The following is a 24,019-nucleotide window of genomic DNA, read 5'->3' on the forward strand; positions in this document are numbered from 1 at the left end:
TTTGCTATATTCTTGATATTGAGCTCTGACTGGGGGGTCCTGAGCTGTTTCCAGACCAGGGCGTGGCTGTAGTCCCTCCTCCTGGTCCAGGGTCTGCCCCCCAGCCTCCTCCCAGGTGGCGTCCTGACCACATGCCTGCACCACCTGTTTGTTACACGTTAGCAAGAGCGATGAGCTTCGGTGGCTTTTATTGTTGCAAATCAAATGAAATGTTTGAGGACTGTCCGCTGTCCCCCTGAATTAAAAATAGATGGAGAAATCATAGAAAATTTATATGTAAACGAAAAATTAGAAACTTGGTCTTCTTAAAAAATTGCTTTTGGACTTCTTTTTTTTTAAAGATCTGACCGTGACCTGTTTTTTAATATCCAGAATCAACCTTGATACATTCCATACATATTCCTCGTTAAAACTGAAAATAATGAGCCCGGGTATTTTAACATGCATGCTTCATTAACTGTGGCAGAGTGTGTGTGTGTGTGTGTGTGTGTGTGTGTGTGTGTGTGTCCACGATCCTAATTAAGTCCAGCAGAACTCGCTGGGAATGCTATATTTGTGTGTGTGTGCGTGCATGTGTGTGTGTGTGCGTGCGTGTGTGTGCGTGCGTGTGTGTGTGTGCGTGTGTGTGTGTGTGTGTGTGCGTGCGTGTGTGTGTGTGTGTGTGCTCCTGGATCCTTATTAAACGTGGCAGGACTTTGCTTGCGTGCGTGAACATTTTTATGGGGGTCTGTTATTCATGTGGACAAACGCGGTTCGGCTGTTGTGCATATTTGAAATAACAAAAAGGAAAATATGAGGATTGAGGACGCAAGGAAGGGGAGTGGTAAAAGGCCACAGAAATGGGACAAACAAACCCAGGTAAAATTCAGCAGAACAAACTGTGAAAGGTGCATTCTGGGTTGGTTCAAATCAGCGCGAGGGGCAACTGGTTGGTCGGGACAAGTTTTAGGGTATGGAAGGTCCCACTTTTCATTTTTACCGACATTTTGATTGCAGCCTCATCTTCCTGCCGTGACTAGAATGGTGCAAAGAAAGGAACTTTTTTCATAGTTGTCTGGAATGTGTGTGTGTGTGTGTGTGTGTGGGGGGGGGGGGGTTCTGTGTGTCTACCCAGGTCTTGGTCAGACAGGAAAATTAAATTTTTCTGTCCACACTGTTATTTGCAAGTGACAGATGAGACGTGTTGTGTTCAGACATTACCAAACCATCTGTAAGGCACAAACTTCAAGTCGCTAAACAGGTTTGAACGTCCGGACTGAGACAAATCTGTTGAAGTCTGACTAGAATCAGAATCCAAACCAAATCCAAATCTGGTCTGCATCAGATTTTGCTGTCCAAAGTGTCTGGAATCGATCCGGACATCATCTCCGTCAGATCTGAGTAGAGCTGGCGGTCTGAACAAGGTCTTGTGAGGCGAGCAGTGGAATCTAATTCAACACCATGTGGACAGAAACATGACGCTCAGCAGAAGCTGCCATCAGTTTAATCAACCAGACGCACCAGGCGAGGCGGAGCAAATCACGCTCTCCTGACCCGCTGAAATAAAAGTGTTGGATCGGCCAGTCTGAGTTCATCCTCATCAGATGCTAGGAGACGAATTTGGAGAGCGGAGCCATCAAGGTCGCCCAAAACACACGGCGAGAGAAAGTCTAGCAGATGTTCTTCAGGTTTTCTGTGCAAGTAAACAGCAAAAGCCCCCCCCCCATTAAGCTGCTGGGCTCCCGTGAATCATCCAGTGACTCACTCCTGTAGCCCAGCAGACATACAGGACGGCACGAACACTGACAAGAACATAGCACTTGTTCAACAGCGACATGTGAAAAGAATCAGCATGAAAACCCATCGACACCAGAGAGGCGAAGGCAAGTTCCTTAATGCAAAGATGAAGACTCGACCCGGCGCTGGGGCACCGCGACCTCCCTGCCCAGGAAAGAGTGACTGACTCCACTAGAGTTAGATGTATCCTTCCATCCATCCATCCATTTTCTGTACTGCTTAAGGGTCGCAGGGGTGGAGCCTATCCCAGCTGACACCGGGTGAGAGGCGGGGTTCACCCTGGATGGGTCGCCGGTCCGTCGCAGGGCCATCAGGAGCAATCAGGGTTCAGTACCTTGCTCAAGGACGCTTGGATGTGGTCATTGGGGGAAGTGGGGATTGAACCAGCGACCCCTTGATTGCCAGACGGCCACTCTGCCACTGTGCAGCGCCGCCCCCTAGCTTTAGTTTTAGATGCTAAAATGTAGCCGTGATGAGAGCTTTGGGTCTTTGCCTGAAACGTGGACGACGTGCAGCACCTCATCACATCAGCCTGGCGCGTCCCTCTGGTTCAATATCGTTTGGACTTAGAAATTCAAAACAAATAATAAAAGGGAATTATCTAAATATGATATTTTTCTGTTTGTATCACAATTTCTTCTACTTTCTATCAGCTTCCAGCTCAAGCAGTCACCTGATGCATTTAAGCAGCTTGTGTTTTATACAAGTAGGACATGGAACATTCACATTCAGACAGTTTTAGCTTCCAAACATGCTTGTTGTTTGTTTGTAATCATTTTGGACAGCATGGATATCTGCATTCATATCTTGATATTTCACTAGATATGTCACATCGTGGGGGGAAGTTTGCTGTTAGTGTCAGATTCGTGTCTACAAAATGTACAAACACGACTTTGTTTTTTGTCTCAGGTCATATCAGAGTGGACAGACGCGCTACATTTCCTGTTGTAGACCAGCACGTCCTGGTCCCCCCCCCACGCTCGCTTGCCCGCCCGCCCGCTCCTCTGGTTCTCAGTAAACTCGATGCTGGAGCAGAAACACTCGTGGTAAACCCGCCGCGACCGGCCTCACGGGGAAGTGCTTGTAAACCGCTAAACACAATCACGGTCCTACGCTGTTAACGTGGCTGCAAACAAACTTGCAAAGTGCAAAACTTTGCAAAAAAAAAGAAAGAAGAAGAAATGATTCAGTCATCATGTGATTTATTTGCTTGCACAAGCTCAGTTCTTCTTCCGGTTTATTTGGATAGAACGCCAACGCCCCGTGGACAGGAAGCCCATTTGTCCTGCTTGCTCTTGTGTGTAGGCATCAAGCTAACATTAATATGCATGAACAAACACTCATAAAAATACAATGCATATTGCATAAAGTTATATTAATTTATACTCATGATAAAAAAACTACTAAACAACAGCTTTTCACTCTCCACATGTACTTATGGCTTACTGATACTGCTGGGAAATACCTGGGGGGGGCAGAAAGGTTCAACTGTGCATCTGTTGTGGCGGCGGCATCCAGCCGACCCTCCCTCGAATAGCAGCAGGAGGGGAGCGCATTAACCTGGAAATGACTTGTCAGCATCTCAGGGAGATGAGAACTTGGAGGTAAACTTGTGAGGGTGACAGCAGCAGTAACCTGATGGGTGATAACCAAGTCTGGATGACAGTGATGGATGCTGGTGACTCAACCCATGAATGTCCCTGCAGACCAACAGTTTAGCTTCCCGGTTATGTGCTAAAATCTGCTGCCAGATGAAATTTTGCTGATGAAGGCTGACCGTAATGAGGTGAAACGGTAAGTGTGTGTGCGTGTGTGTGCGTGTGTGTGTGTTGTGTGTCAGCTGTCAGCATGAGAGGAGTAAATAAAATAAGAGGAAAGAAGAACACTTCTGAACCCCTTTAAAGCAGTTAGCGCGGTGCTACAGGCACGATGCACATCTGCTCGTCATGGATAATTTTTGTGTTTTCTTTTTTGGCAACTCCACCATGTTAAGCACTGGAAAAACTAAGACAAATTAGAAAATATATATACTAAAATGCAAGTCTTAGAACACAGAGTCTTAATGCATTTCTTTAAGGTTTACCATCTCGCTGTGATTTCTAAATCGGAGCTTGCAAAGAGATGAGGTAGAGAGGTTGGTAAATGGAAGCTGGCCTCTCCAAAGATGCATATTCGCCTTTGTTTGTCTGATTCTGCAGCCTCAGGCTTGTGCTTGAGCCGTGTTTCGTGTTACAAATGCAGCCCCCACAGTTAGGGGCCTTTATTGGGTCAAAGAGGTTTCAGGGAGCTTTCGCGCCGACCTTGTTTCGATGGAACCCTCGACTGTTCTCGTCGAGGTTCACCTGGCCAGGTGTTAAAACAGCAGTCATGCTCAGGTGCGCACCCACAGCAGACCGAACAAGCAGAGGTCCTGCTACACTTTCAACCGGCGGTTTGACATTGTGACCTAACCTCTGCCACCTAATGTGGTTTGTTGCGATTAATTTTTTTTTTCTATTGTGTGAAAACAAACAGTGCCAAAGGGGAAACACTCCAGTTCCTGCTACAGGTGTGTTACGGTCCCCAGACCAGTGCCAGTCGGGCCAAAGTGATGCAGCAGAAGCAGAGATTCCTCCAGCACTTTTCTAACATGTCAGACTTGGCTTCCATACCACCCACAGAACAAATCATCCTCATTCAGCCAGCTGTAGAAAATGGGGTGTACGACGTGAGCTGTGGCTCACGGAGCCTCAGGGTGAACGTGGTCTGGTGAGCTCACCTCTCTGTCCAACACAACGCCCCCGTATTACTCCGTTAGTTTCAAAGTGGAAGTTTGCCAGACTGACTGAAGTGACATCACTCGAGAAGATGATTCAGACGATGCTCGTCTTACTCTGGAGCCGCAGAAGTCTCAGCACATTTATGTCACGTAAGCAGCAGGGATCCCTTAGAGCTGTAACCCAAGTTTGCGGTGTGAAATCAGCAGAGCTTCTCCTGCAGTTCCTGTGTTCCTAAAAGGATCCTGAGTTCCCTGTGATTGGTCTAAAAAAAACTGCTGCGTGTTCGTCATGTGTGGAGTCCACAAGGAGTTCGGTTACAGCTGATCGACGAGCGATCGGAGCGTGGTGAGTATCATAGGGTAACCCTGCGTCTTGGAGCACCTTTTTACTATTGGGGTTCCAGTGACCAATTGTAGTATCTGCTACAGGTTAACATAGCCTCCAGGTCTGGTGTGCAGTATAAGTTCCTTTAAATGACATTCTTTCTGATGGCCAGCAGGGGGCGACTCCACTGGGTGTCCCAAGGGTACATTCAAGGTGCATCTCATCCAAATGTATCAGAACCTTTTAGTTCCTGGTACTTCTCTTTAAGGAGCTAAAGGTTCAAGTGGCCCATTGCTGAGTCCCGTATTCTGATCCAAATCAGGCCGATGACGTACATTTAGCTTGTCAAATCCGGTAATGCTAACTAATGCCATGCTAGTTGTTCTAATTAGATCCTGGTTCCTGTGGTCAAAATGAACAAAGCTCCTCAAAAGGTTCCTTGTTCCTGGGGAGAGTTCCTGCAGTCGAAATGCCCTCATAGGGTACATTTGAACAACCCTGCCAACTGACTAACTTGGAAGCCTGTTTCTCACCCTGGTAAGTCACCGACAGTCTCAGCTTATCTGACCTCTAAACCTCGCTGCTTCCTCTTTTACTCCAAACTCACGTAGCGGTTTAGAGGCAGAACCCATACTCCCTGCAACGAAATGATCACGGTCGCAGTTGATTTCTGACGCTTGTTATCGGCTCGGTTGGCCTCCGCCCGTGGTTCAGTTCAGTCCAACGAGATGTCTGAGGCTCAGCGAAGGAGACAAAACTACCAAATGTTACTGTGCAGTTTAAAGACATGTTCTCTTCAAGCAGATGTGAGATGAAGAGAAAAAACAGCAGTCAGAAGCAGCCGACTTGCACATCTTTTCTCTCAGAGGAGCGTTCACTTCAGACGCTTCAGTATTGACACAAGCAAAGATTAAAAGGCCTTCCTCAGATGGTGAAAACCTTTTTTTTCCTGCAACCAGCTGCAAGTTACATTTTTGGCTGAAAGCCATCACCACTTATAGAAAAGAACAGAACATCTAGTGCTCTGAGTTGGTACAGGTTTTTAACGTTGCGTCTGTCAGCGGCACTCGTTCACTACGCGTGGACGTTCTCAACACGACCAACATCTGTGCTGTCTCATGCAACCTTCTGCAACACCCCTGCAACAAATGAGGAGCTTGTTGCTTTGCTCCTCATCTGCTGCACGAATGAACTCACAAACAAACATACTTGTAAGAGGCAGCCCGCGCAGAACAGGCTTGATCAGAGTGGGCGCAGCTTCAAGATATAAGAAACACCGCCGGCGCCTGCGATTACCACAGTTTGTTACAGGCAACTGCAACGGTCATGGATCAGAACAACGTTATTAGACGGACGTCCCTTCAGTTGGAGTTAGCTCGCGGTGTGGGAAGATTTGGTGGGGTGACATTAGGAAGAATCGATTATGGCTGCTTCGTTTGATTTGGCAAATTAGCAACGCCACTTAATCAGCGTAGTTATAACCAGGAAAAGTTGCTTTTATAGACGCATCGAGGGAAAAGAAGGTCATGCGTTTATCTGGAGTCTGATCGGCCAAAAGAAGCGAGCCGTCTCACTGAAAACAGACTGTTTGAGGTTTGAGGAAAGCAGCCCGGCTCACTGTGGCAGCCCACCAGCGCTCCTGCTCCTCTTCACGTCCCACAAGTGCCTTTTTATGCCCAAAATCACTGAAATCCACTACAGGAGAACTGGATGAATAGAACTCTAGAACTTGTGAAATGAGTGATCATTGAGATTCAGCCTCTCCACGGTGGATAGTAATAATGTGAAGATTACATTCCTCCACCAGGGGAAACATCACAACCTGGACATCTAATTTCACATGATGATAGATAACGGCTACGTTCTGGCGAGTAAACAACCTGAGAGACAGTTTTTACAAGGCTTACAATGTTGTTCTCAGTGTTGCACAGATGTGCAGAGACGCATTTGTCACAAAATGTTCCTGTAGCTCCGGCGTCGCTCAGGCCAGCAACACTTGAAGAGACAGAAACTTGTGAAACGACTTCTTCCTCTGACAGTTCTTTTACCTTCACACGTGAAAGACAGAAGCCTGGTGACTGTAATTCTATTTTCACCTTTATGTTACCCAAGTGGAGGAAAACACAGGTGTTTATAGCAAGGCTCTGCTTTGGAGCCTCACGTCTTTGTACCTGCCTGGTTTGCCAGACGCCTTCCGCTGTTTGACAGCTGAGACGATGGTTTGCTTTTTTTAGCCGATCGGTAGGCAAAGGTAGGAGTGTCTGCTGCTCCCCTGCTGCGGCGCCCCTGCATTTATATTTCATGGTGCTGAAGAGTTTGGGCCAAACTTGCAGAACAGAAATTTAGGGGAGGCAGAAAAATTATGGTTCTGAAGAGACCACCTGATGTCAGAGGCTGCCCGTCAAAAAGTTTCTCCCATTAACATCCAGACAGGTCTGGGAGTTGAGGACGGCTAGAAGAGCAACGTCATACATACGAAGATCAGTTGAGTGTCATTTTTAGCTTAAAATATGCGCAAACAAGGATCGTTTGATTTAAAAACACAACTTATACATGGTGGTGTTTAATAATGACTTGTGAAGCTGTGTGTTTCAGGGGATGGCGAACCCTTTCACCGATTGTGCTTTCCAACATTTTGATGATCTCACTCCTCGTTTTGGCCCCTAGTGATGAACTCTTTTTCGCCCACCAACACTTGCGAACATTTTCACTAAACTCTCAAGACTTCCAGAACGTTTTGTGCTGTGATGAATGAAAGGGAGCGAGGCCTCGATTTGAGGGTGAATTTGCATCTGAAGTTGGTGTCCCGCTTTGTGTGGTTTAATTATGCAGAAACCATCAGATGTCATGTTTCTACGGGGGGTGACCAGCAGCTGAGCGACTGGGGATGTTTCTGCGCTCAGCGCAAGAACGTGTGACTGAGCCTGATTAATACGGCACCTCGGTCGTCACCGGCCCAGTTCCTGCGGCTGCCTTCTCATGTGACACCTGGGAGCGCGTCAGCGTGCGTTAGCCGTGTGATGGACTGGTCCAGAGAGGATGAAGCCAAAGAGCAGAGAGTGTTAGAAGTTGCTCTCCGTGCTGCTGAGGCCGACCTCCCTCTCCATCTTCCTCTCTCTCTTGTCTAAAATGGAGCCTTTTCATGTGGAGCTCACAGAACCGGTCTGGGCTACTCACTCTGCCCCTCAGCCTGCTGACAGGCTCTTCCTCTCGGTTCCAACACAGCAGTACATAACAGTCCACAGGTGGTCAGGACCTGCTAGCTGGAGGCAACTCGTAACTTTACTGAAGAAATGCTGCGGCACCAGATGGTTTTCATCCGATTCTCTGTCCATTTATGCGATGGTTTCTGGCCGAAACCTGGAGCTCCCAGACCTGGACAAGCTGTGGTCTTTCTTGGAGGACGGATTGTTCATTTTTGTACTGGAATCATAAAGGATCAGGTGTGGAAGGTTCTAGAAACGAGGGAGCTTGTGGTTCAGCGGTCTGTTGTGTTGCCTACTGACATGGGGGTGGAGGGGGATCTGTTCTGGTTCTCCATGTTGCCTCCAGCTCGGTTCTGCATCCACTTAGATGTAATTGACCATGTCTGCAAGTGGAAGTCAAGCGTGTGTGTTTGTGTGTGGGGGGGTCCTGGTCGCTGCACTCGCACAAAAATCCCTCCACATGCTGCGCCTGGGAAAACGACAACAAATGAAACGGTGGACATAGCAGGTGTGCTAGGTGATGTCGGGGTCGCTACCTGGGTCTCTCAATCCCACTGAAACACCTGAACGCAACACGTGCTCAGGCTGGCACACAAAAGATGGAGGAGCTCAAACCCAAGCAGGCAGTTGTTGATGTAATTTATGGAACCCTGCAGGGAAACTGGTGACATGGAGCCATTTTGATTTAGTGATCAATGTTAGTGATGGAAAATGCAGCTAAAACTAGCATGGCTACCGTCCCTGGTCTCTCGGAGGGAAGCGCTGCTGCATGCAGAGTGGATGGAGGGGACAGGGTTTTTTTCTTTCACTTTCATGCTACTTCAAGCGACATTGGTCACCTTGTAATCATCAACTGACAGGGGAGCCGAGAAATAAGGCATGATCTGGTGGGTTTTACTGTTGCAGGCTTTCATCTTTTTGCTACACTTTCAGCGCCTTCCTTACACACACACACACACACACACACACACACACACACACACACGAGCAGACCTGCTGCACATACAAGCCTACTAGACATAGACTCTGAAGGAAAAAAAAAAAACTAGGGCATCAAAAGTCCCAAAGGCGTTGAGCTACAATTTTTTTTGCATAATCAGGAAAGAAACAGAGAGGGAGAAGAAGAAAAGAGAACGTTGCAATTAAATTAGTGGAATAAAGAAAAGGAGGAGGAGGACGCGTAAAAGCAGAGATATCAGCTCTGTCAGACCAGAAGCAGACTGGAGCAGCAGATTGAGAGTAGACCTGATTAAACTCGATTACAGAGACAGATTTTTATTGCTTCTTACTTCTGAGGAGCTCTGAAATACACGTGTAGACTAAGGCTCAGTTCAGCTGGTGCTAACAGGGAGGGGGTCCCTTTGGGGGGGTAAACGGAGATAGAGGAGGAGGGAGGGAGGGGAGAGAGAGAGAGAGAGAGAGAGAGAGAGAGAGAGGTGCAGACGGAAGTTATGCATCCCTCTTCCTTCTCCGCTCTTCCATGAGGAGAGAATCACCCATCCAGTTTGGAACCGGAGAGGGGCGAACATGCTTTTTCTTCAGGCTATATTGAAGAGAAGGCTGCTGCAGAAAGGTAAAAATGACCCCCCACAGTCAGACTCTCTCTCTCTACATTATTTCACTCACTTCTTTGCTCTTTCTGCTTCAACTTGAAGCACTCAGACGGGTTACTCTCCCTCCGCATGCCTGCTGCTATCGATCAGCGTTTTCACTTGATGCTGTTTTCCAGGCTGCAGTCAATCCTCGGCTGTCCGAGCAGCTGGATGGTGTCAATCATCTCAGACGCACGTGTAGCAGCGATGGTTCTCTACCTGAAACCGTTTCCTCCTCGCGGCTTCGGTTCATCTCGTCAGCTCAGCTTCGCTGTTGTACCCTGGGACTTTTTAGGTGCCTGCCTGGTGGGTTCTGCTGGCTTCTAGCAGATGTCAGTGTTTTCGCTCCTGCACGCCTTAGTTGCTGGAGTTTAATGACGTCGACGTGCAGCTGAACTAACATTTCTGTGGGCAGCTGAAGTGCATCTATAATAACTTATCCTGATAGTTCTGTGCTTTATGCTCTCCAGTGTGTTGCAATAATTTGTGGCTCATCTCTGCGGTGAATAATTAATAACTACAGTTTGCTTCAGTGTCTCTTTTGTGCCTCGCAAGTGCTTTTCCCCCTCAGTTACTGAGCGCTCATCCTGTGGATCTCATGCTCACCTGCGCTAGGAGACGGCGTTTTTCTTTACTTTCCCCCACTATTTTGTGTCTGTTGCCTCTCTGCATTGTTCCTGGAGCAGGTTTGGCTGCGTGTGCGTGGCGCTGCCTCGCTCCCCTCCTCTGGTGTTTGTCAGTAGAGATGTGCAGTTTTTCACTCTGTCCCTTCTGCTAATTTATTTATGAATTTGGGGATCTATGTCTTTGAAGTGAAGCCTGGAGACGCAGTGCAAAGGGAGGCAAATGGGGACAAAACGCCGCCTATCGGCCTGTCAAGGCGCACTGCAGGCTTGACTAGTGGGATTACTATCATAATAATAACAATCAGAATACCCGCAGGACCTGCCAATTAAATTAGGCCTTTTATGCTACTCAGTGTACAAGATAAACCACTGTCATATTCACGGTGTCTGTGGAGTTCCTCCTGAATGTCTCACAGTTCCAGATTGTCTGATATCGCTCACGACAGCCATTCCTGACAGCTGAGGGGAAAAAACAGAAGATCATAAAGCAGCAACAGGTCAAACGGTCTCTCATGCACTTTCTCGCGTCACTCTGCACTTCCTCACTCCTCAGAGTGTCACTCCACAGGTGCACCAGCGCTGCTGCTGCCAGGAGGACAAGCTGCCGGTCCAAACATCTGCAGCAAATTTAGTGGAAAGAGTTGCAGGAGTTCAATGAATCCCCACAGAACCTGGGCGAGGTTTGAATGGCTCGCCAGGTAATAATGATCGTTTACCAATAATTTAAAAACATACTGTAAATCACTGTCTATGCTACGTTTTTTTTTATCCCTAATCATTGATTATTTTTCATACTTTGATCGGGCAGCAGGTCAGACACTTGGTGTGTTGTCCTGTCATTAATGGAAGCACAAGAAAAACACACTTTACTGTCACTCAAACATGAAGGTGACATTCAGCTGATATTCAACTTCCTGTCTATGTTTTTGCCACGGCAGCCAACCACTGAGGTTCTGTTTTGACCCTCCAACAGGAAAAGTTGGGGCACTCGTGTCCTCTCGGGAGGTTGAAGTTGCCCGTCTCGTTTTATAACGAGTATTTGGCCAAGATCGTGGCAAACAGCCTCTTCTTGGGATGAAGGCTGGTAATCAGTGAGGGCGTTAAGTGACATCAAGCATCAGGTGTCTCAGGGACAGGAAGTGTCGAAGCTGCTGCGTCTGGTAAAAGTCTCAACCATCTGTTGCCCGTTTGAAGAAAGGTCAGAGATGATACAGCTCTTCAAGGAGACGTCGTTATGCTTCGCTGACCTGTTCCACAAATCGGAAAGAAAGATTTGCTCTCGGTGTCGTCACGCTGGTCTCACGTCTGTCTCTTTGTTCACGCTCACAAACCGCAGAGCCTCTGGTATCGGCCCACTCTGTAGCTCAGCTTTGTAGCTCAGCTTTGTAGCGCGGCTATGTAGCGCTGCGGGGGCTACAGGTTCCCTCTGATTATTTCCACACAGTCCAAGTCGCTCTGAAGCCTAATAATTCCGAGACCTGCAGCTCTGCCTCTGAAGTCCCATCAAACCTATTACACACTGAACCTCGGGGAATAACTAACTGACTCTAGCTTTGAAAACGGCGTCCATCTCCCTGCTGGCAGCTGATGGTTATTCTGCAGATTAGCTGCCCGTCCACCAGCAGCTCCTCACTGCAGCGCCCCCTGCCTGCTCTCAGGTGATCTGCCCAGGAGGCGGCTTGCATTTGGATGGATGGCGGAGGAGTACAAGCAAACAATTAATCAGTTCCCTTTTTTCTACTCTGGATTGTATCAAAAGCATAATTTTACAACATTTAGGTTTTTGTTTTTTTTTGGGGGGGGGGGGGGTTAGAAGGTCCATAGTTTTCCACCAAATTTTGCAAAAAGTTTCCTAGCATACATTAATAGTGATTGAACTGTGGACTTCAGGCGACCTGTTCAGAATTATTCGGCAGAAGAAGCGAGCTGACTGATGACTCAGCCGAGTGTCCCGCCCACTGAAAGTGAGTGGAAGTTGAGCTCGGATGACTAAGATTCAAATGCGACCCATTTTTCCCCCCGTACTTAAATCCCTCTGAAGACTTTGAAACTTCTCGTCACATTTCTCAACTTTCTCCCTTTTTTCAGCAGCGTGTGAGATCCCGTAAAATCAAGCATCTGCAGACATAAATGAACAATCAGTTTGGTAATTAGAGCACGCAGAAGCTGTCTTTGTCAAAAGTGACTTCCACTACTAGCAAACATGCACAGTAGAGAGCAGGGAGCTGCACTGAGTCTTTAATAACTGATGATGTTGTCGTCCTGGATGTAGCCGACTCCGCAGTTACTGCTGTTAAAACGGTTGATAAATTGGTCCGAGAGCCAAATTTAACCCACAAACTGATTGGTATCACCATCAGAATTTGATCCATTTGGTCTGATGACACTTGGGGGAGTCTGGAAGAGCCGTGTGATTCATTCCTCTGGCTAATTTATCCACAATTTAAGTTAGCAGAAGGCTAACAGGAGCTAGCCGGCTCTGTTGCTCAGTAGGCCTCCTCCTGGCAGCACAAGGGTGTTGCTGCAGAAATGTAGTGACCTGCAGAGAGGAGATCCGGATGACGTCGCTAAGTTTGTGTACTCACGCGTACGTTTCCCCTCAATATGACAACTGTCGATCCGTAAGGGGCGGCTCACACCAGGACTAGAACAACAACTGTCACTTCATGGTTTTAGGAATGGTTCTTGAGCCCACACAGCCTCTGTTGTCGTTGGTTTTGTTTTGTTGTTGACTCCTAAAAATGTTCCACACCATAAACTTGTTCTGGTTACGGTTCTTTGGTTTGGACGGCTCATTGGGTTTTAAGATGTCCCGCTAACAGGCGCACGTCGATGGAGGGTTTTAGGGGTGATTACAAACACATGAACTTTTAAAATGAGCAAGAAAACACAAACGTGAAAAATCACGTTTGATTATTGTGAATTAAAATTTGGATGCATGAAGATGCACCACAATTGCTTTGTCGTCTAATCATGGCCTTCTGAATCAAAGCCAGTCGTGAGGTGTTTGATGGTCATGACGATTAAAGCTTCTAACGACTCCAGACTTCAGAAAGAATTTCCCTTAAATACATCGCTGTATCTCTCCTTCTCCCACTCTTTCCTTCTGTATCTCTTTCACCATCCCTCCCTGTGTTCCCCCTCTCTTCCTGTCTACTCCTTTTCCTTCCCTCCCTCCCTCCCTCTGTTGCTCCTCTCAGCGATGCAGATGTACCTTCTTTGATTTTCTCACTAGAGATTAATTAGCACTTTACGAGGAGTCCTATTTATACCTCCAGTCTAGAGAGAGAGAGAGAGAGAGAGAGAGAGAGAGAGAGATCAGGATGGGATGGGAGGGACTGAGAGACTGATAGACTGAGGCAGAAATGATGCCAGGAAAAAGATGAAGCTTCTGAGACGTGGGGAAAGAAAAAAGAAGCTGGCCAAGAGTGAAAGAGGAAGGGCGGAAAGATGAGAAACACACAAAGAGATGCCGAAACAGGAAAAAACAAGTGCTCAAATAGAGTCAACAGAGACTGATGGAGGGAGAGAAAAACAAAGAAAAAGAGAAATGTGAGGAGCAAGACGAAGTAGATGCCCTCTAAAAATATATATATATATTTATATTTCTTTATCTGACACCCAAGAAGACAAATATAATCAAGTTATGAATTTGTAGTTTCTTTTATCAAAGAAAAATAACATCTGCTTCAGAAATTAATTCATTTGTTCTCCTCCCCAGAGCCAGAAGAAAGAGACGCTCCTCTCCTCTGTGCTGCAACAGGGACCTGAGCCCCGCGCTAGTTAGCTTAGCACATTGAATGGTAGTGGCTGGGAAGTGCTAGCATCAGCTAGCTCAGGTTCAGGATAATGATCCTCCTCTTCCTCTCCTACAGAGTCGACCATGACTAGTCGCAGCAGTCGCTCCTCTAGTCGTCAACCAATAACAGTGGAGCTTTTAAGACTCTGCATGACATCATGGCGCCGGATCAAGAAGTTCAAAGCCGTGTTGAATTCTAAAAACAATACACTTTCAATTCATAACAAATGTTACACACAACTCTAGTTGGATTAATGCAGGCAACGGCTGTTTTGAGAACAGAGTACTGATGGAGGGATGCTAACACTTCCCACCCACTAACATTCATTATGCTAAGCTAACTATCGCGCGCCTCAGCTCCCTAATGCAGCACAGAGGAGAGCAGGGTTTCGGCCTTCTTGTCTGACTCCTGGGACGATGGATGATCAGAGACTTTCCCTGGAGGTTGGTGTGCTCCCTCAATGACCAGCGTCTACGGGTCCAAACGCTTCACAAATTCTCCAGGTTGGAGGAGCGAGGAGGCAGGATGAGAGTAAGAAAGACTCAAAAATGAATGACAGGGAAAAGATGGAGGGAGATATTGTGATGGAGAGATCAGCAGCAGTGACGGATATTGTGTTAAAGAATATTCAGGTGCATAAAAAATCGATGAATTGGTGGAAACTGCTAAATGAGCACAGTCCTGTCAGATCGGAACTCTGACAGTTGGAATTTTGTCTGCGTGCAAATCCCTGTGAAGCTGCGGGGCATTAAGACACAACTGACAAATGCGTGAAACAAAGACATTTCTTATTCATTTGTTTGGGAATAAAATGGAGAGCATCAGCACAATTTGTACCATCCAGGAGGCGGCACGTGTCTGCCGCCTTCTGCCGTCTTTTCACGGGGTTTGTCACTCCCAGGTCTGCACATTGAGCTCCTCCTTTACCTACTTATTAACGTTCTGTTTCCTTACCTATCTGATCACACGTTTTAGTCACAACTTTGTTGCCCATTAGATGGGATGATGTAACCGTGTGTTAAGCTCTTGCCTGCTGTTGAATGTGTCGCCTGCAGCTGTGACACCCTCGTCAGGGGAACCGGAGCTCTCGCGCAGGTGAAGCTGGAAAATGACAGTTGTAATAAACCTGAGAGAGAAACAGGATTCTGCCTGAATGGAGCCGAGTGTTCATCATTCTATTCTGGTATCAAACAACTAGCAGACTTGAATTGTTGAGCAGGGTTTTGTGGAGCACTGAGGCACGCTGCTTATAATGGACTCTGAATATTAATCAGTTAAAGTAGACCACAGATAAAAATATCAAAAGTGTAAATAGAACCTTCACAAACTGCTCATGCAGTACAATTCCCTTCTCTCCTGTCTCTCCGTTGCCAAAGCCACAGATCTGGGAACGTGGAGCTGCAGGCATTTCTTTGGATAGTTTGGAAGGCCAGCCTGGAAGTTATCATCTCTCTTGACCAACAGCCAGTGGGTTGCTGCGTTGGATCCTTGATTATTGCAGGAAATGAGCTCAGGTTGATGAGACTCATCATCTCCTCAAGTGAAAACCTTTTTTTTGTCTTTAGTATTTTTGAAGCAGGAACGCAGATGTTTGAAGTACAAAGTTAACGCTATGCGATGCACGAACTGCACAGCCGTTGCATGATATCACTATGACTGAGCTTCACGCTCTGTGGCTTTAATACGAAAGAACCGGATGTTCAGCGGCTCACTTCTGGGTTCTAGGTTCCAACGCCACACGAAGGACTCTACTCATAGCGGTGTGATCTGCAACCTGTGAGTACAATGGGAGTCAGCTGGCCCGCCTGCACCAGAGGAGCGAGCAAGGACTGGTGCCATCTAGTGGCCTTAGTAATTATTATCACAGGAAGCAGGGAAAACACAAGGCATGAATAAAAGGGGAGTGACATCCGTATGTGGAGGTGGAGGGAGATGTGGATGGATATGTGAGTGGATGCAGCGGGAGCTGGTTGTTGACTCTCTGCGGTGATGGTTTTCCTCCTGTTTCCGGCTCATTTGAGGGCTGGAACCAGAGGCAGCTGTGTGGGTTGGACGACTTGTTGGTCAAATGATCTAATTTCATTGTCAGATGCCCCCACACAGTTTAATCCGTTATCTTAATCATCCTTCAGCAGTTACAAGAAGGAACTATTTTTCCTCTGATTGGTGGAGGGAGACTTAGTGCTGATGAAGACTCGCTTCAAGTTGCACTTCGGGGTACGTCTGTCTGCTCGGTGGCGCTGGTAATGCCTGAAAGTAACAGCGATAATACAAGCAGAGCAAGAAAGGCTGGAGATAAGGAGGGAAAAAAAGAAAGCACAGGCGATTCATGAGAGGAAATGGAGACATGGGGTAAAGGATTAGAGACGAACACGAAAAACAGCAGCGAGGACATCAGAGAGATTGTGTAAAATAGAAAGGAAGCGCTAATAAGGATAGAAAAAGGGCTGAAACACCGAAGGGACAGGCAGCGAGGGGTAAGGACCCGAAACAAGCAACAGAGGAGGTCAGGAGAGGCGAAACAGCCTGGAGGACGCAAGTAGGAGTGAGATAAAACCATCCAGAGGAGAGAGGGAAGGAAGTGATGACGGCTCGTATGTCACGTTGGACGAGGGTGACGAGCGCCGGGGTTGTTTGGTGGGACGGGGAGCCGATGACGCTTTGAAGAAGCCCTTTGAGAAACTGTTGTTGGGCCTTCCTGAGTCTGCTGCCCGTGACAACAGTCAGACCAAATGATAGGGAAAAAAAGGGGGTCAGCAAATAAAAGCCAGAAGAAGAAGAGACAGAGAGAGAGAGAGAGAGAGGGACGGAGAGACAGAGGCTTCACACTTTTTGTTGGCTGGCCTCATTATGTCAAGGCAGGGTTAGGAGAGAGCAACAGGGGGAAGGAGAGAGACAAAGGAGGGAGGATTTGGATGAAATGAATGAAGCGATAGATGAAATCACCTATGTAAGGTTGTTCCTGTGTTCGCTTGGTCTTTTAGCGTGAGGATTTTCTGACAATGACAGCGGCGGCGCTGTCACACTTTGGAGGATTTGTTGCAAAGAGCCGATAACTGATGGTCGATTTCGGAAGACCACAATCGACCCAGTCTAGTTTGCTGGGATGACGCTGCTGCTGTTCTCTCCACCCCCTCGCAGCGTGAAACAACACAAAATGCCACCCGAGCTAGCTAGCTAGCGAGCTAGTCAGCTAGTAGCAGCCTTTTTGTTGGCTGTCAAACAGGGGCATTCTTGTATCTTTGCCTACTGGTTGCGTGCGTTGGCCTGGCCTGGTGTGGTTTCTTCCTGCTTGTTTTTCACAAGGGCGCCGCAGCGACGTGCCTGGCTTAGCACCACCCGCCACGACACGACCGGCTCACAGACACCAGCCAGAGCGGGTGTTCTGGCCCGAGGCTGCGGTGGAAGGATGTCTGCTGGAGCTCAACTCACCTCCATGTAGAACTGATTTGACTTCTCTTGACTCGTGGTGACACATAAATGTTCCGTTTACTTGTCTGTGCTCCTGACCGAGGCTCTGGAGACGGTACCAGAACGTCTCCGTGGAGGACGGGCCAGCCACGCTCCTGTTGGGTTACCAGCTCTGTTGTTAGTTGTCGGTGTCGGGCTGTTGAGCAGCTGCCGCCGCCTGCGTGCTGCTTAGATGCTCCTTATATTGAACTGTTGTTATTATAAAGAAGAAGAATACCACCATCATCTCCTCAAAGGAAGGCAGTTTAAAGGAACGTCGTGTTTGTTCTCCCTTTGTGATCATTCATCTAAAAGGCCGCTGGGCAGAACACCAGAACAGAATTCATTATTAGCTGGGAAGAAGTTGCTGTGCAGCATAAATTCAAAATGCATCAGTTACAAATGCATAACTTATAAGAAACATGTCCTAAAACAGCACAATGGAGAAGGTTGTTCAGTGCTTAATTACCCATAGAGCTGCTCTGCTTCCACGCCGTGTATTCTGTTCATGTGTTACCGCTGTAACAGAGGTAGCACACGCGCGCACGGGCGCGCACACACACACACACACACACACACACACACACACACGTCTGGCCGTTTGGGCTAAAACTCTTCACCTCTCACAGTAAAGGAGGCCACCTCAAGACTAACATCCTGAGCTCCACACACGCTGCCAGACGGATCGATTAACGATATCGAGAGAAGTATTTGATCGGGTATAGAGACCTGACGTGGTAGAAGTACATGTACTCAAGAAGGAAAACCTCAAGTCAGTTTGTCTGGTTTCTGCTTCAAGCGTCTTGATGTTTGGTGGCTTGTTTTGTGAGTGATGGGCGTGTTTACCCGCATGAGCGCGTCATCCGACCAGGCAACAAAACTCTCCTCGCCTTTTAGGTCATCGTGCATCAACACGAAAGGGACAAGTCGGGTAAAACGTAAGAGGAGAGATTATATATCTGTGTTAAAAATTAGGGAGTAAAAGTAAGAAGTACTGCAGTTCACATACCTGGAAAATCTACTTGTATACAAAAACCAAGTCTTTTGTTATTTATCACCGATTTCTGTAATTCCTCTCAATATGTCAAAAATGAAACGATGGACTGTGTTATCGTTCGTGAAGAAAAGCTGATAATTCCCTCTCTCTCTCCCTCATCCTGTCTTGGCAACCTGAGCGAGCAGGAGAGAGGGAGAAGGAGGGAGAAGGAGGGAGCAAACGCTGCACCGAAGTGAGGGAGACATGAGAGAGTGAGTCATGAGAGGAGCGACAGCTACGGGAGCTGGCATGGCAGAAAGCTGCGATTCCACCCTGGAAAGCGGAAAACAGATTTGGGGTTAATTTGCATTTCAAACTTGCCCGTCTAAGAGCGTGCGGCGCTAGAAACCTGCTGATTTGCACCCCCACCAACCAACCCCCCTCCCCCCTCCCCCCCTCTCTCTCTCTCTCTTTATTTCATTATACGTGTATCTCCGTTTTCTCTTTCGACTGCACTGTTCAACTCTACTTTTCTGTGTGTGTGTGTGTGTGTGTGTGTGTGTGTGTGTGTGTAATCCCCATTAATCTCCAGTATCATCGACAGTACGTCTTGACAAATGGCAGCGGAGGGTAGTAACGATACAGCAGTCCCTCATGACTCGGTTATTAATCATTTACATAAAGAATTAGCGCTGCACTTAATGAAGTGTTTTATTGATGGAAGAGTCGGACGGATGCAGGACGGGAGTCTCGTCCGGGTGTAAACGTGGCAGGTTACCTCATCAGGAGACGACGACTTGTGATTTCATCACTGATTCATGGGTCTTGATTCATTGATGAGGAAGTGATGTATTTCATCACAAATTAATACGGGCGCATGAATTTGTGATGGTGCGCTTTATTTCACACCCACTCTTCTCAGTTTGATCCAGAACAAAGTCACAGGTGTGACGCACCTGAAACGGGCCTTCCGTGTGACTGGATGTCAGTCAAGTAACACTCGGTCATGTGACCGTGCAGGTGTAAACGCACCTGAGACGTTGTGAGGGTGGATTCGGGGTTCAGGGACACATTCTGACCTCGTGGAGCAAAAGTGTCAAACTTTACATCAAATCTGAGGACTAAAGTACATCCTCGATGTGGTGGAACCAACTGGGGGCGGAGCTAAGGGAGCGAAGGTCAAGGATATTCTCAATACGGACAGGTGGAGATGAACGTGGTCCAACCTGACTGTAGAACCTGGTCTTGTCTAAACTGCAACCGTGAACAGCAGCTTCAGATCCTCGTAGCCTCCCTTGTGAACTGCGGCACCTGGATTGTTTTCATGTGGAGGTCTGACTGGCGCCGGCCCGAGCCGGCCCACCCCGGGACGATCCGTCAGAACTCGCTCAGCTCCCTCCGCTCTGTACTACTTGTCCCCTCGAAGGCAGAAGTTCTGACTGCTTAGAGACTCGACGAGGTTTAGAACTCAGTTGAGTTTCTCTTTAACATCAAGAGCAAATCCATCCCTGTCCTCTCCTTCCTTCCTCTCGTCTTTCTCTTTCTCTCCATCTTTCTCTCCATCTTTCTCTCCATCTTTCTCTCTCTCTGTTGCTCTTCTGTCTTTACTCGTCTGTTTCCCTCTCTCCTGCCTCCTCTCTGTCTCGTGCTGTTGTCAGACTGCTTTTCCGTCTCCATCTGTCCTCCTGTGGTGTCCTGTAGTGCAGAGAACCATTAGAGTGATGGAAAAAAGTCCCACGGTGGCGGCGGGGGGGGGGGGGGGGTGACGAGGCTCCTTCCTCCCTGGTAGGAGGGACGCTTCCTCGCCAAGTCCTTCGTCACCTTCTACTTCATGATGCAGTTCCAGAAACTGCAAAAGTAATCGGTGGATAGTAAAGCAGGAATACTTTTATTTTGGAGTGTCTGTGTTTATTTTGGAATCCTTGAACACGTCTCTCCTCAAACCGCCGCTCGTCAAGGTTAAAAGTTTATGTTCAAAACAAAGTAAATCTTGAAAACGTGTTTGATGTTTAACTCCTCAACAATTTTGCTTTTCACACTTTGAAGAGGGAGAACGCTCACTGGTGAAATACACACACACACGATTCAGTGAGGTCAGAACCGTCACTGCTTAGTTACGCGCTCGTAACGTGAGAGATGGCGGACGGTGAGGATCCTTCGATTGGAGCCGTCGGGCCTCGGAACCCCTTTAAATGGTTTTGGGAGCGACGCGGCTCCAAATCACAGACACCTCGAGGTCCAGACCCGTGGCTGCGAGACGACCCGTGACCCTGAGAGGAGAGGCAGCAGAGGGGGGAGGAGGAGGGAGAGGCGCAGTTGGTTGAGGATGAGCGTGAACGCCGGTGATACGGCTGCAATCAAAGCACACATGAAATAAATTCGAATGAAAAGTGCAGCTTCGCTCCTGTGACCCCTCGTCCATGGTTTCACTGTGACGAGGCGTCGCTCTGCATCTGTTCGCCTGTCAGCGTTTCCTTCCCAGTATTTGAGCGCTCACTCTCTCCTGCACGCTGCTCGTCTCCTCCTGCTCCGTCCTCGTCTAGACACCTCCAACGCTGACGGCCCCGTCTGTGTGTGTGTGTCTGAGTGTCAGGGGTCACTGGATGTATAAAACTGGGTCCTGAGACTCTGTTGTGCGTCTGTGTGTGTGTGTGTGTGTGTGTGTGTGTGTGTGTGTGTGTGTGTGTGTGTGTGTGTGTGTTCCTGTACTTGCTACATATTAAGGACTAGAACACGTACTTAACCAACAGAGTGAGGACATTTTAGCTGGTCCTCACATCTTCAAAGGGCCGTTTGAAGTTCAGGACTTGGTTTTAGGGTCGAGGTTAGAATCAGGTTCAGGTCAGGTTTAGGGTCAAGGTTGGAATCAGGTTCAGGTCAGGTTTAGGGTCAAGGTTAGGATCAGGCAGTCAGTGGAGATGGTTCAGTTTAGGGTGAGGGGCTGGGGAATGTATTACATCAATGAAAGTCCTCACAAAGACAGTACAAGGATGTGTGTGTGTGTGTGTGTGTGTGTGTGTGTATGTGTGTCTAGTCTAGTGTATGCATTTTTCCTGCACAGAACCACATGAGGCCATCATTTGCCACTTCAAAGTACTTACCCATAATCCTCGGAGTGTGGATTCATTTGCACTTGAAAACCTCAAAGCGAGAAAGAGAGAGAGAGAGAGAGAGAGGAAATGAGAGAAAACAAGATGAGATGAGAAAAACTCAGACCATGTGTGACATACATCATGATCTTAGTATCTTGAGTGTGTGTGTGTGTGTGTGTGTGTGTGTGTTTCGAGGAGAAAGCTGACATTACTCATTTTACTGACTACTTATTCTGACTCTGTCCACCTCAGTTTCTCTTGTTCCTTTCCTTCTTCTCCTTGAGGAAATCTCTCTGAGGGAAGCCCAGACACACACACACACACACACACACACACACACACACACACACACACACACACACACACACTCTGTTCACACTTGTTCTAAGATGATGTCCCTGAGTAATAACAAGTCTAAAGGTCTAAGTCCAGGTGTGATCACACGTGCGTTCCACTGCTGACGGCAGCAGGATCAGCACCATGGACAGCGCCCGGTCAGTCCGTCGGGCTCTCATCTGGAAAAAAAAATACGCGCAAGTTGAGGAGGAGACTTTGTGACGAGCGGTTGGCAGGTAGGGTGTGGAGCGTTCACCACCCGTCAGTGTTCCCGAAATCGTAAATGTTCAGCTTTCTGTGGGATCGCCTCTCGGCTGCAGGGTTGCCTCCACACCGGGCGGCGAAAACGTGCTCCGAGGGGTTTAGTCTTTATTCAGACTCCACTCTGCACTTCCAGAGGCTCTTCAGTGAGACGCGTGCAGTGGTTACTCATGTTAACCACTAACCTGAGACAGTGTCCCATCTTTAAAAGTCCTCTTCTCGTTTCATAGTTCCTAGTTTTTGTGTTCATATAATAGAGGACCAATCAGACCGGTTGAATGTGACCATGCAGAGCCAAAGAAAAGGGGAGCATCAGGCTTAATAACTCGTGTTATTGGAGCTGGAGGAGGGCTGATTGGCTCATGATGCGCTTCACTAATGTGTGATATCTTTTCATTTTCTACCAGCATGGGGGGGGGGGGGGTGCCTCCCAGTGGTTAAAAACAACCCACAAATGGAGTCTTTTGAAGTGGAGATGATCCATGTACATGCGCTCAGCCTCCAAAGGCACCAGTGTGCGCTGTAAGGGTGCTACGACACTTGTGCACCCTTCATTTTTTCCTTTCTACTCCTCTGAGTCCAGCGTCGTACCTTTGAGAGAACGTTCTTCAAAACGCACCAGGAAGGGCAGCACTGCTCTCGTCCGGTGGCTCTGTCTCGGAGTGTGTAGAGGAAGAGAAGTGAATCACCGAGCGTGCGTGCTCATGCCCGGTCTGAACAGCTCCCACACTCACGTGATGACACAGGTATCACACGCGTGCGGCACATATGTGAGTGGGAAGAGGGAGGGACAGGTAGCTTATGAAGCAGGCAGTTCCAGTGTGTTCGTCACATGAGCTACAACAAAGAGGAGGCGGAGCTACGCAGAGCGGTACCAAGGGAAGTGTAGGCAGGTGAGGCAGAAGGCTGTGAAGCCGAGGAGCGGCGAACAGGTGACGGGGAGGAAACAATAGAGGCCGAGGACATCTGGTGGTCAGAGGGAGAACAGCAGGGAATCTAGGAAAGGGAGAAGGTGCACAAGGCTACACAGCCACACAAACACACTCACTCACACACACACACACTCTAAAGCTCTGTATAGTCACTGCACAGCCAATCTAGTGTCCTGCTCTGTTTTAGATACAGTTGAGCTGAGACCTCAACAGGCCGGTGACGAACTCAAACACAGGAAAGACTACGAGTGTGTGTCTAAACCTGCAGTAACGGACCTCCGTGACGGTTCATCACTGACGCGTCACATTTTGTACCGCAAACTCTGTATTATTGACATGCAGTCATTAGAGAGTAGCAGAGATTTATTGGGAGAGATTCCCGTGGGAACATTTGTCTGTTTAACTGCCAAATGTTATTCCGTGATAAAGAGGAAGTCAAGAGTTGATGTTCAGAGCTCTCCGGGAGACTGCAGCCGCCTGCTGCATCCGAAAAACAAGTGAGGCAAAGCGGTGCCGACGCAGGGCAGAGCAAAGTGATGTTTCTCCACCATTTCATCACGTTGGCTTTTGATTGTTTCCTTATTTGTGTGTTTTTATCTCTCTTTTTTCTGCACAAACGTCACAATTGCATCTCTTTTGTGCTGCAAGAACAGTTGTTACATCACAAGCTTTGGGATGTTTCCAGTGTCTGTTGCTGGGTTGAGAAGACGAGTCTTAGGAGAGTGCAGGTAGTAATGACGTCAGAGCGACGCTGCATTTGTTAGTTTGTGCCCTCGACCGTCGGACGCGTCAGATTTGGCTGGTGAGAATTCCAAAGCTTCGGGTTCACCTAAACCCTCCTGAGCAAACACACACACTTGAATTAAAGTCTGTAACATTTGGACATGAA

At 47.9% G+C, this 24,019-nt stretch overlaps 1 protein-coding gene across 12 annotated transcripts in view; it reads left to right on the top strand.

Moving 5' to 3' along the window:
* The window catches only part of grip2b (glutamate receptor interacting protein 2b), a 203,955-nt gene that overhangs the window by 119,602 nt on the left and 60,334 nt on the right, over positions 1–24,019 (top strand). For 3 of the 12 annotated variants that reach the window (XM_086200303.1, XM_086200308.1, XM_086200309.1), the window contains exon 1: positions 9,531–9,638. The exons of the other annotated variants lie outside the window; for them this stretch is intronic. In XM_086200303.1, coding sequence (XP_086056429.1) covers positions 9,593–9,638 — 46 coding nt within the window. In that variant the 5' untranslated portion in view covers positions 9,531–9,592. Of the gene's footprint in view, positions 1–9,530; positions 9,639–24,019 lie in introns of those variants that run through there. 12 annotated transcript variants of the gene reach the window in all.

The sequence above is a fragment of the Aulostomus chinensis genome, chromosome 3, assembly GCF_037954235.1.
Source record: "Aulostomus chinensis isolate RoL2024-O1b breed Wild chromosome 3, RoL_Achi_v1.0, whole genome shotgun sequence".
In the NCBI taxonomy this organism is placed as follows: domain Eukaryota; kingdom Metazoa; phylum Chordata; class Actinopteri; order Syngnathiformes; family Aulostomidae; genus Aulostomus; species Aulostomus chinensis.